Genomic DNA, 13,604 nt, shown 5'->3' on the forward strand with positions numbered 1-13,604 from the left:
AAAGCTGCTGCAGTCTTCAGTTCAAACAGCTGGACACATTGTAATTACCTTGAATACCTCCACAAGTAGTTGTGCTAAGAGAAACTCATTCCTTCCAGATGAAACCCAGCATAATAGTGCACTAATATACTGTGGCACCAAGCTGGGTTTATTGTGGGATGTCTCCACACTGTACCGAATGATATCATTTCCTGTAAATGAGGTCCCCTATGTATCATTTTGCCATCAAAAGTCCTTTGCTAGACCAGATTTTACAAATATTGTGCACTATCTGGAAAAAAACCACCCTACACCGAGGACTTTATTGCCTTTGAAACCAAGTCCATGCCAAGTCTGCCATTACCAATTGACTTAACACACTGACTGATTTTTTAGATCATACATTACATTTTTTAGCCAGTTCTTTAAACTGCTCAATTTACATCCCTAAGATATTTTTTGCAACATGTCATGACATTAAAGAGTATGAATAGCCTCCTGGGTTGCTTCATGCTGAAATGCTATTGCTCTTGGGAGACTGCTCCATTTACATGTGTATAATTGGCAAGTGTTCATGTTGGACAATAATCGGGAAACTATTTCTCATAAATAGTAATTACTAGAGCTCATTGCACAAACCACTGACTGAAGTTTGGGGAAGTCACTATCTCTCAACCTAACCTACCTTACGAGGTTACTATAAAGATACAATGTGATAACCTCATGTATGCTGCCCTTGGAACATGTGTTTGACACAACTGTCAAAGAGAGGGAGGGAGGGAGGGAGGGGGAGAGAGAGAGAGAGGGAGGGAGGGAGAGAGAGAGAGAGAGAGAGAGGTAGTGTAAGTCTGAAGGAGCTCTCTGTGGTGTGGTGGTTAGAGTGCTGGACTAGGATTGGGGAGACCCGAGTTCAAATCCCCATTCAGCCATGATACTTGCTGGGTGACTCTGGGCCAGTCACTTCTCTCTCAGCCTAACTTACTTCACAGGATTGTTGTGAGGAGAAACTTAAGTATGCAGTACATCGCTCTGGGCTCCTTGGAGGAAGAGCGGGATATAAAAAATGTTTTAAAAAATGTGATGGGTGGTGAGAAGAAGCCATGTGCATAGTGAGAGATTTGTCTTCTATTTTAAAGCAATACTTTCCATACTCAAAGAGGTAAGCCTCTCTTCAGTTTCAGAAATGGCTTGCCTTCTTGGCATGTCAGGTGTGAGAACTGCTATAAATAATTATGGGATATTCTAATTGCTCTCATGAGTCCTGAATACACATTCACAGAGGCTGTGAATAATGACCAAAGGTTATACCATCAGCCTGTTTTTACAGGTGGGGGGAAGAGTTTGTTTATGCCAGTGTGTCCAGTATAAAAGAAAACCACAATAATTTGAATTTGTATCTTGTAGTTGTTTTGAAAGGTAGACAAACTAGAGATGTGCAAAACATTTCAACATTGAAATGTTTCAACTCGAAACAAAACACCCATTAAATAAAGGGCCTGTTTCAAGCTCAACCCAGTTTTGATCAAAACGTTTCGACATTTCAAGCACCATTTGGAGGCCTGTTTCCCCCTTGCTGCTTGGTTTTCTGGCACTGGCTTCTGATTGGCTTACAATCTTCTTGTTTCTTGGTTGGCTTGTTATCATACAAATCAAGTGTTGTCATGGGCAACACTACAACCCACACCATGGGTGGTATGTAGCACCCATCACGCCCTACCACCCAACCCACTTTGGTGTCCCTAGGAGCTACCCATGGGGAATAAAGGGGTGTTTCAAGTTTCCCCATTGGGCCCTATCGCCGAAACAATCCAAATGTTTCAAGTTTTGTTCCATCAAAACTGCCGGTTCGAAATGTTTCGGTCATCTGCATTTTGTTTTGAGCTTGAAACAAAACACAAAATGTTTTGTGCACAAACTGAATCCATGCTTTGATAAGAGATTCTGGAGCAAAATTAGTCAATAGCTGATATCCTGATTAAAGTATGCATGCTTTGAAGGACTGCAGAGGCACAATGGGAGTCCTCATGCAATTCCCCCATTTCCCCCTGTGCACGCTGTTGCAAAAGAACCATTAGCGTTTTGAATGAATGAATGAATATTTCAATCACAGACCAGAGAATAGAGTTCCAAGTTCTCCTTGTGCTCTGTATGGGATATCTAAGATCAGAAACACATCACTGAGTGATGTTTTTGAACTTAGATAGCCCTTGGAACTCAAATGGCTTTTGCACAACAATACACACAGAGGGGGAATGGGGGAGATGCTTGAGGGCACCCATTGTACCCCAGCAGTGCCTTGAAGCGAACACCCTCTGGTAGTCAGGATGTCAGCCACTGACTTTAGATCCTTCAAATCCTTTGGCAAAGATTGGAATATCATTTCCATATCCCCACTGGATTTGGATGCTGCTAGAATTGAAGACCCACCTTCCTAGGCTATGGCTTGATGATCCTCTGTGTCTGTAGTCTCCCAGACTGTCAAATAACTGGCTCATCAAATCCACCCATACTTTATCTTTGATTCCAGGCTCACAGGACTCTTCAACAACCTGTTATGATTCTGCCCTTTGCTTGATCCCTCTTCCATCAAGCCTGCCATCTTTTCTCCTACTTTCTGTGGCAGTATCTCATGCATTAAGATGGTGGTGGAAACAAAAATATCTTCTAACTGCTGCAAGAATATCTTCTAATTGTAAAATCGCTGACCACTTTCAAGAGCTGTCCTAGGCAGTTGCTTATGATTACTTAATTATGAAACAGATCCTGCTACTTTTTTGCTCCATATTTTTTTTAATAAACATGACATAGAATCACTAGGCCTAATGTTGGTCTACGCTGATGTGAGTTTTGTGGCAGGATGAAGTGTTTATGTAGCAAACTGTCCATTTTTTAATCATAGTTATATTTTTCATAATTTTTGTAATGTAAATATAGGGTTGAATTGAATCATATTTTCATTCAAGGAATTATATAGTTGGTGTCCAAACCGCTAGTAAAATTCCATTATCATTGGAATCATCAAAGGATTTCCATTGACTTCAAAGGGATGTGGGTAGCACCCCATTTCACTAGCATCTGTGCACTGGCCAAAACAAAATCTGATGAGAAAATTAAACCAAGCACATGCTCATGTAACTACAGTACATTAATTTATAGCACTATGTGGCGATGCAATTCAAAAGTATCACACACCAGCAATTGCTTAAAAAAAAAACCACTTTGCTTGTTTAGGTTCCTTTAGCAACTGACCATTGAGATGAAATAAAATTAAAGTTAAACAACGGGGTGGGAGAAACTGTATTCATAACATTTGTGCGGTTTGTTAGTGTTGGAGCTTCAGTATGTGATGTTTGGTATAACGATATACAAGTCTTGAAACAAATTTCCCAGCAGTGGTATCCTTGTATAGACTGAATAAAGGTTATTTTCTACAGGGAGGTATCTTATAAGAAAAAACAGTAGGGGAGGCCATAGAAGTGAGAGGATCCTATGGAGCTTTTTGTATTTAACAACAATCAATGGGTTTTATGGAAAATCATTGAGCAAAATGTGAGCTGCAAGCTCACTACCCCATACTGATGTTATTTATAACCTTAGTCTTAAACTGCAGGAAAAGTACACTTCCGTTCTATGGGGAATACATTAAAAGTATAAAGAGCAGATAAAAAGACAGAGCATTTCATGGATCACCAAGAACAAAATCCACTTAAATGAGCTTAGAGTTGGTTTCTTGGCTTTCACTGATGGAAGAGGACTACAAGGCATTGCCCAAGAGGAAAAAGCTGTTACCTAAGTGTGTTTGTTACCTCATGCATAAACATGGGATTAGTGTAACACACATACATGAAGACATGGGGGCTTCGCTCTCAAGACCTTTAACTCTATCAAGACTGCTTTGTTTTCATTACATTGTCATTCTTGGAGCATTGTTTTCCTTTCTCTGAATAAATGTTTTCTTCCTTTTTGTTTTTAAAATATAGATATTTTATTTCCCACACTCTCCTCAGCATCATTAACATCTTAGATGTGTAGTGGAAGCTACAGTACTACAGGCGCTTAAACCTAGCAGGGAGGCATCCATGAAATATTTGTTCAGTAACCCCATCTGTAGAAAATGGCACAGTATGAAGAGGGTCAGCTGGTGCTTATGCAGCAGCAGCAGGGTCTCCAGCTCCACTACTGAATTAAGTCTCAAGGCCAGGAACATATTTATTGTTGCCTACTTGTTACAAAAGGAAAGGGGGGGGGAGATGAAAGTTATTTTAAAGGCACCTGGTGAAATATATTTTATCTGCTTGATACTGGCGACATTCATTCATCTGTGTCTTCCATCCAAACCAGCTTTTCTCTAGGACATGTGGTTAAAATAGCCATAAAGACAGCAAGTAGAAATGATAATAAACCCCAAAGGGTGTGAGGGACAAGCATGCACTATGTTACCTGCAGATGGCAGACTGGCTGTAGGCTGGACCTTCTGTGGCACTTAGAGCTTGACCAACTTGCGTCTGGGTGAGACCAAGGGACAGGCGTCGGATTTTAAAAGCTTTGGCAAATTCTCGAATTTCCTCAAGGTTTACTCCATCCACCTCACTGGAGGCTGTCTGGGGATCTGTTGAAAAAATGGGACATTAACTAAATTCTTGATGCCTTTTAAAATGGAATTGAGCTAATGATTTCTCCCTGAAGTGCAGCATAACCTCATTTATCCAGATGGTTCTGGGGAGCAACCCAAATGTATGAACATTCAGAAGTTCAGATAAAGCAAAGATGCTTCTTAGCCCACCCCACAGTCTTTTCAACTAGGTGGTAAAAGAGGGGGGTGGAAGGAGCAGCCCCTTTACAGATTATACTCGTGGCAAAGGATGTTGTGGTGGTGGCATGGGGGAAAGGTGTGGCCTTGGCCATTGGCCCTTACTTCTTTCTCAAATCAGCCATCCAACAAAATTAGCTGCTGTGTCCATAGAGTCTAAGCACAATTCCTAATAAGTTTTGGGAATAGCTCTGACAGACCTCAACATTAGAAAGGACATTCTTTGTGCTTTGTAGAAGCAACTGCATTAAAAAAAATGTCCGACATCTTAATATTGTGCTTTCTTAACCAGATCGCACTTGCATAGATAGAAATCCTTTCAGCATATTTTTACTCTGCATCCATCCCCAACAGTTGCCAGTCAGGGTGCTGAATAGCTGCAAGTCCAACCTTCAAATGGTAATGCTGACACTGGTTTTATTTTTTTCCTCTGGACCCTCAGAAGATAATGCTCATGATGCTGTGAGAATAAATTGGTCTTCTGCCCCTGTTGCAATGCAGCTTTTGTCCCCTAAAGGGCACATAATAAAAGCTATCTACCATGGGAAAGCTCCTTTGGTGCTGGATAACATGGTCAATTTAGGACTTACCAAGGGAAATGACACAACAGCTGGAGAATGGAATTTTGCCTCCCCACCCCTGGCCAAACAACTGATCCCTTGCTAAATAAAAGCATTCTCCAGGTTGGTGGAGACAGCACGGGATTGGGATGGTGGGAGATTTCAAAGTGTTGTTCAGTCCTGCGTGTAGCGAAGCCATTCCCTTGGCACCACATCTCCATTGTTGTTCACCTCATTCCTGAGACTTCCTTATGTGAAACATTTTCACTACAGCAATCCATCCATTCCTCTAAATGCAAGTTGCTTGTGGTCTGCTCTCTGGACTATATTACTGTGCAGAACACTATCCTATAGAGCCTAGTCCTGTTGTACAATTACTACAGGAAAATATCTATTTAGAAGCCTGATGTTAAAAGCTCTACTGACAAGAACTTCCTATAAATCTGCCCAGCCCTGCAGCAGAGGTAGAGAAGCTTTTCAAATGAATTCAGGCAATTTTAGTACAGACTGACTAGGTTAGAGCTGATTTTCTAAATACTAGCTGACCCTCACAGAGCATCTGTGTGCTCTTTGGAGCCGGCTGTTCCCCCCTTCCTCCTGCCCCACTCTCTTGCCCTCCCTCCCCCTAGCCCAACTCCCTCTTGCCCTCCTGCCCTCCCTCGGCTGTGGAGGAAAGCAGCAGCGGCAGCTGGGCCCAGGCTGCCGGGCCGAGTGCCTCCTCCACGGATGGGCCCGCCTTTGGGCCAAGTGCCGCCTCTGTGGATGGGCCCACCGCTGCTGCCTGTCTCTGCAGCCGGGGTCGCCGCCGCTTGCCTCCGCGGCCCGTCTCTGTCGCCGGGCCGAGTGCTGCCTCTGCGGATGGGCCCGCCGCCACTGCCACTTTCCTCCGTGGCTGGGCCTGCCTGCCACTTGCCTCCCCGGCCACGCCCGCCACCGCCTCTGGTCTCCTGGGTGTGCCGGCGCTCAGCCAATCAGCACATTCCATGGCACACCCAAGAGAATTAATATAATAGATGTAACAGCCTGAGGAGCTCATGCTTGCATATGAACCTGCCCATCTATTAAGGGCATCTGAGGAAGCTTTACATTAAGTATCATCCATTTGTACTTTAAACTCTACAGAACTCAAAGTAGGCATTTTTCTGTGGTGACATTTTTTATTGGACACCCTCTGCATGGAGGCCCAGCAGAAGCTTTCCCAAAAGTGTGTAATGTTATCTTTCAAAGTTATTATTATTAGAGCTCTGTATCAGGCATCCTGACGAATTTGTAGCAATCCTTTAGTTCCACGAGGGGAGGAGACACCCCCCCCACCCACACACCGCAGCCTTCCCTGCACAGTACCTTCTGTTTCCAGCACCTATGAGGAAAGTGCTGGGAGAAACGACATTTTCCAGATGCCCATGTGTGTCCTGCCAGCATCCCTGCACACATCCTCCCAGCATCCCTTTTATTGCCTCCCAGCAACCCTTTCCCAGTATCAGGCACTTCTGGTTCTGGTGAACCTCCCCATCAGTGCTGAAACAGAAGGTACTGTGTGGGAAGGACCCCAGAGAAGCACCCCCGTCTGCATGGCATCATGGGCTGGCTACCAATTCATTGGCATTGGAACTTCCAATGCACAACCCTAACTATTAATGCACATATACAGGGGCAGCTCCCCCATGAGGCAAGGTGAGGCAACAGCCTATGGTGGCAACTGCACTACAGTGTGTGGTGAGTGCAGGTATCCTGCCCTGCCCCCAGAGGGCATCACTTGGCCTGCCTGCTGCTGTTTCTGCCACCTCTTTGCCACCATCCTTGTGTGTTTCCCCCTTGTCTGCTGGCCCCATCCCCTGAACACAGGCACCTTCTAGGTGCTGCCCCTCTTCCCCATCACTAGGCTTGCCTGACCTTCTCAGTGCAACATAGCTGCTACTTGATGCTGTAGGTCAGCAGTGGTGGCAGCTGCAGCAGCAAGGACAGAGCTTGCGTGCAGTGCCAGCCTCTGCTCATTGCTACATGCTCGCCCTAGCAGCTTGATCGTGCACTCTCCCATCCCGCATAGAGCGAGAAGTGGAATAAGGATTGCAAGAGGGCAATACTTACTGCTGACTAGCTGGCCAACACTCAAAGCTGAAGAGGAGGAGGAGGAGGAGGAAGAGGAAGAAGCCTGACGCACAGGGCTTTGAGACATGGATGCCTGACTGTGAGCCAAATGCAGAAGATTGGGTTGTGAGGCTGCTTGTCCTGCTTGCGTCTGGGAGGGCTGATGGAGCTAAATGCAATACAACAACAACAACAACAACAACGTCCTTCAGCAAAGAAAGAAGCAATCAGACATGCCTATTGTGTTGAGCTTGTCAAAATACACGCCCATTGTGTTGAGCACAGGTGATGGGCTCAATATCTAGTAAATATATGACTATCTAGTAAAATGCCCCATTATACTGAAGGGTGGGATGAAAAGATACCCTGCTAGATACTGCCCAACCCCCATGAAGGCTGCTTTCTCCAGTGTCAGGACCAAGCTTTGCTACCACCACGTTACTGTCCCTAACTACAGTACTTCAGTTTTAGCCCTAAGTGAGAGGTGGGGAGGAGAACTGGTCTTGTGGTAGCGAGCATGAATTGTCCCCTTTGCTAAGCAGGGTCTGCCCTGGTTTGCATTTGAATGGGAGATGACATGCGAGCACTGTAAGATATTCCCCTGAGGGGATGGGGTGCTCTGGGAAGAACATCTGCATGCTTACATGCAGAAGGTTCCAGGTTCCCTCCCTAGCATCTCCAAGTTAGGGCTGAGAGAGACTGCAACCTGCAACCTTGGAGAAGCCGCTGCCACTCTGTGTAGACAGTACTGAGCTAGATGGACCAATGGTCTGACTCGTTATAAGGCAGCTTCCTATGGTCCATGTTTCTATGCCCATATATGGAAGAAAGTACAGGTGTGCATTCAAGGACACTGGAGTGGAATTCAATCCCCAGCCTGGTGAATCCAGTTTCTTAGGTGGTGGAAAGAAACAGGTTCCCTTACTGTGCTGTAAATTGTATCCTATTCGTTTTATCCCATAGATCTCATGGGAACTAGTGAGAACTGAACGAGTTCTTATCTGCAACACCCTGGTTCAGGTAGAGTTTCTTGGTCACACCAGAGTATGACTGAATGTTGGAAATGGGAAAGAAGATTGGGAACTGGCTTTTTGGGTCATGCCAGACTCTGACCCAACCCAACCGGACAGTGGCAGTGTTGGGAGGGGCTATGCCGTGTGAGGTCAGAGTCCTGACATATCTGTTGGAGCTCCCCTGCCTTGCTCTGCCTCTCTCTGCGCTCTGCTCCTCCCTGTTCCTTTGCCTGGGCCCAGGTGCGGGCAGAAGACAGGCTGGATCACATCCATTTTGCTGGCAGCTGCCTTGCCTTTCCTGCTTTCTGTTTGAAAGACACGTTTCCTCTCTAAATTCTCTTCTAGGTCCCTGAGTGGCACGGGTGGTTCTAGAATGTGTAGCCCCCCCAATCTGACAGATATGCTGAATGCTCACGGAGTTCCGCCACAACAGCAGAGGGCTCTTCTGATAGTTCCAACTATCGGAGGCTCACTGCTGTCATGGTGGAACTCTTTTGACAATAGCCAGTAGAGAGCATGTTGGTCCGACATGCCTCTTAGGCAGACATGACTGCACAGCCCTAATAAACATACATATTTTATATTTGATGTCTATCCCATCTTTTAATCCAGAAAGATCTCCTAGGTGGCTTATACGAATCAATAAAATACAATTACATTGAGGTTGCTTCTCAACCCTATGACAAATGCATTGCTTTGGGGTAGCATATACTTCCCCCAAACCCAGTCATCGTTAGGTTCCATTCTCTTTGTCTCATTGCAGTCTTCAACTGTTGGCATTTGGGTAATCTGCCATCTGGCTAAGTGCTCCTTACTCCTCCCAGGACTGCAGGACCTCTCACTATCCAAGGGCAATCCGGGAGAAACCATGTGCTGCAGCTCTGGTGGATGTCGTATGTAAGGGAGAGAATGCTGATTTGGTTCTGCATTTTGATCTGTATTGTACAGCCTTTGAATTTATTCCTGCTAGGGTAAATGTAGCTTTGGAAAGGCAAAAGCTTTGTTTGCTCAGACTGAAGTATCAGGTATCAAATGGGAGAGTTGAGTTGAAATGGTGTAGGCTTGCGGTGCTCTAAAGAATGTTTTATTGCATGCTTTCATGGAATGGAAGATCATCGGAACATAGGAAGCTGCCTCATACTGAGTCAGACCATTGGTCCATTTAGTCCAGTATTGTCTGCACGGACTGGCAATGACTCTCCACGGTTTCAGGCAGGAGTCTTTCCCAGCCCTAACTGCAGATGCCAGGGATTGAACCTGGGACCTTCAGCATGAAAAGCACAGAGCTATGGCTCCATTCCTCTGGCCATTGCTTAGTATGTGATGTCTGAAAACAGATCCTCCTAAAGACGAATTAGCTGTTGAATTTTCAGGACCAACCTCCACACTTGTTGCTGTGTCTTTATTACAGTGTTTACAGATGTTAAGTGTAGATTAAAAAAAGAAGAAAAGCCCTGTGTATACCTCATAGAAGTAAGAGAGTATAAAGTTCACCATATTTGGAAAGGCCTATTTCTGCCTTTGATGGCCTCAGTGGTAACACACACATGTATAAAATGTTTTAAAAAACATAAGTAAACCTGAGAAAAAATATGCAGCAGGCAAATAACTTTTAAAAATACAGAACACAAGAAAAGACCTGCTAATCAAATGAAAGATCTGATGTTCATGTTTTTACATTTTTATTCTTTTGTACATGGTCTTATAATCTCCACCCTGCAAAATGCTGGTATGTACATATATTAAATGCATACAACAGGGCGGGCAGCAGGGACCCTGGCCCTTCTGTGGGTTATGGCAGGATTTCAAAACCTGTGTCATTGAGATTGCTCATGTTTTCCTGTTGACTGACATATTTCTAAGGATTGGTTCACCAAATCAATAATCCTTTACATCCTGTGGACCAGTGGGGTTTGTGTGCATGTCCCCACTGTGGATACATCATCAATAAATTATAAAGCATATACATGCCTTGTTTGTGCAGTACATCTCTGACTTTTCTGAGAGCAGAAATGGGGGACACGTATGTATGTATGTATGTATGTATGTATGTATGTATGTATGTATGTATCCCAAGTTGCACATTGTGTCCAAACAGGGATGCAATAATTCCCCAATACCCCTTCATATGTAAAGGATTTCTGGTTTGCTGAGCATGTGGCCATAAGGAATTTATTGACTATAGGTGGATAGAACTAATGCACAGTACAATAACACGGATGAGAATCTAGAACATTAATTTGGTTAATGCCAACCTCCAGTTTTCGCAAATTAAAATTAACAGACCAATATGACTATGTCTTCCTGAATGGATATGTGGGAATTGAATCACCCCCAAATCAAAAATTTCAGTTCAAAGAGAAATGAAAGCCTAGGGAAACCTATTACTGTTCATGAACACAATGATTGCATCCATCTGCAGTGTAAATTATATAGGTCCAGGCGCAGCTCGTGAACTCTCCTCCGGGGGCGGCGGCGGGCGGCTTCTTTAAGGTAAACAGAGCTGGTGCTCTGTGCCGCCCAGCAGCCCCCGCAGTGGGGAATCGCCTCTGCCACTCACCTGGCCGCTGGCTCACCCCCGCAGGAGCCAGGTGATTCCCCGCCGCGGGGGCTGCTGGGTGGCACGGAGCACCAGCTCCATTTACCTTAAAGAAGCTGCCCGCTGCCGCCCCCGGAGGAGAGTTCATGGGCCGCGCCTGTATAGGTCGACATCCACACTAATGCGGAGCCCCAAAAAGCATGCATGCAGTGTTTGTATGCCTGTTTCTGAAGAGGGCACACTTGAGAATGTGCGCAGAGGGAGATTATTTCTGCTGATCTCCCCTTCCCCCAGAAGTGCTCTGTGCAACCTGCAATTATGACTTTGAGGGCCCCATGTGTGCAGCATTAGCGTAGATGTCAGGCACTGTGTGGCTGTACAACTCATCCATGGAGGAGTCCATATCATAAGGACTTATTTCACACCCAGTCTCCAGTCAAATTTTATATCTGTGCTAGTGCAGTCATTGCCATTGAACCTGTTCATAATTGGCTCAAGTTGGGGGGTCTGAACTTCGAGAACTATTTACTGCCTTAACTTCAAATACCAAACATTTAACTCGGAAATCTAAATATAAATTGTAATACAGTTTTTTAAATTTTTCTCAGAATAGTCTTATTAACTTAATGATTCTGTAATATTGATATATCTCACACCATTCTAGAAATAAAAGGTCTGCCCCAGCAAAAAGTTAAGCACTTTCAAGTCCTGTTGATTTCAGTGGGAGAGTTAAGCCTTTGTTTAAATCTCTCCCATTGAAATCAATGGAACTTAAGCAGTTAACTTCAGAAGGATTGTGCCCTAAAGGTTTTTTAAAATATATATATATTCTTATAACTACGTTTATACTGATTTTAAAGCATGGAAGAATAGACCTGTGCAAAATGTTAGCCTTTATGAATTTCTAGTATGAATGGAACAAGAAATGGATTCAGACAAGGGCTTCCTTTTTGCTTCCACCCTGCCTCTCCGCCCTGAAAATATGACTGTATCGCAGCAAAGGATGATGGATTGTAACCTGAGAGAGAACATAAAATGCACAATCTAATATGAGTTTTATTAATTTAATACAATCCAAAGTGGCTAACTAGTTGCTGTTGAAAAAAGATCAGGTTTTAAATGTATTTTTGAACTACTCAGATATGGACCTATTCAAGCACAGCAAATCAGATTACTTTGTGGGTGTTTTAAAACAATAAATGTAATTTGACTGTGTAAATTAGTCTGCAAGCTTTTTACTATGATGATGTCTTTGTGGGTCAAAAAGTAAAATCATGTTAGCATTTTGAGATTCATGTTACTGAGTATTCCCAAAAAAAAATTATTCTGCTCCCTGCCTCCCACTGGATCTTTTTTGATGTGAAAGCATTGGGTTTGTGGAATAAAGGAGGAGTCCAGTCCATCTGTGGTGCTGTAAGGTATTAATCTAAGTATGTCTAGAGAATGTGCCTCTCATACTGTCCATTCCAATGTCAATTAAAGTTCTTCAGAACTTGGTAGTGGCTTCATTATCATGTGACCATGAATCAGAATCCTCAGTGGCAGAGAAACAATCTTTCTAGAATTTGACCATGTTACCATTTGCAAGAATCATGTTGATTTCAGGTATGGAACTGGTGGGACAGCTGCCTGCCTGCTTATGTAGCTTTATGATTCACTACCACTACCAATATTTATATACCACTTTTCAACAAAAGTTTGCAAAGTAGTTTACATAGAAAAATAAACAATAAATAAGATGATTCCCTGTCCCAAAAGGCTCACAATCTAAAAATAAACATAAGGTAGACACCAACAGCCACCACTGAAGGGAAGCTGTGCTGGGGTTCGAGAGGGCCCCTGCTAAGTAGAAGAGAATCACCACTTTGAAAGGTGCCTCTTTGCTCAGCAGGGATCCTGCTTAGCAGGGGTCAAGATCACAAAACGAAAATATGGGTTCTGGATCTGTGGGCTGAAAATGAGCAGGAGAGAAAATGATCATGTGTTGGCTTAACTGTCCACACCAACGCCAATCTTTGCTGATGATCTGTATTCAGCATGATTGCATCGGGAACGGAAACTGGGAAGATTTTCACACCCAGCTTTTCGTTTGCATCTCCTCCGGAAAGGAGGTGTGCATTTACATATTGGCCAAATTTACCTCAAGACCCCGTGAGCTATCGGGGAGCACTTCACACACAATTCAGGTTTTTCATTGCATGTTAGTGTAGCCCGATTTATATCCGGAGTTAAAAAAAATCCACTTTTTGCATCGGGTTTTTTTGGGCAACTTTGAACTTGCAGTAAAGTCTCACAGTAAAGCCTGCTGTCTGGGGGAAGCTCATGGGGAAAGTATCATGTGCCTCAGCAGTTTGCAGGTGCATTTTTCAGTTCTTGTCATGAGTCCAAAAGTACTGCCTGATTGTGTAAATAGCTGCAAAATTCACCTGTGCATTGCTGGTTCACACGATACTCTCTCTACATAATTGTGGGCATATAGTTCAAACCTGCCAGTCGGCTTCCTGTGTCTTTAATAGCTGTGGATTAGAGGGAAATCTGGCAAGTGCTGGATCATGTGGGGGGCTGGCCAACATTCATTTAGGTGAGGGCCCAAAGCTGAAAAGCTATGCTTCATC

At 44.0% G+C, this 13,604-nt stretch overlaps 1 protein-coding gene across 4 annotated transcripts in view; it reads right to left on the reverse strand.

The window, feature by feature from the left end:
* Positions 1-13,604, reverse strand: part of POU6F2 (POU class 6 homeobox 2) — a 559,658-nt gene that overhangs the window by 8,032 nt on the left and 538,022 nt on the right. For all 4 annotated transcript variants that reach the window (XM_053259876.1, XM_053259878.1, XM_053259879.1 and 1 more), the window contains 2 exons: positions 7,438-7,606; positions 4,420-4,588 (listed from right to left, as the gene is read on the reverse strand). In XM_053259876.1, the coding sequence (XP_053115851.1) occupies positions 4,420-4,588; positions 7,438-7,606 (338 nt within the window). The remainder of the gene's footprint in view (positions 1-4,419; positions 4,589-7,437; positions 7,607-13,604) is intronic.

This window comes from Hemicordylus capensis, chromosome 6 (assembly GCF_027244095.1).
Source record: "Hemicordylus capensis ecotype Gifberg chromosome 6, rHemCap1.1.pri, whole genome shotgun sequence".
In the NCBI taxonomy this organism is placed as follows: domain Eukaryota; kingdom Metazoa; phylum Chordata; class Lepidosauria; order Squamata; family Cordylidae; genus Hemicordylus; species Hemicordylus capensis.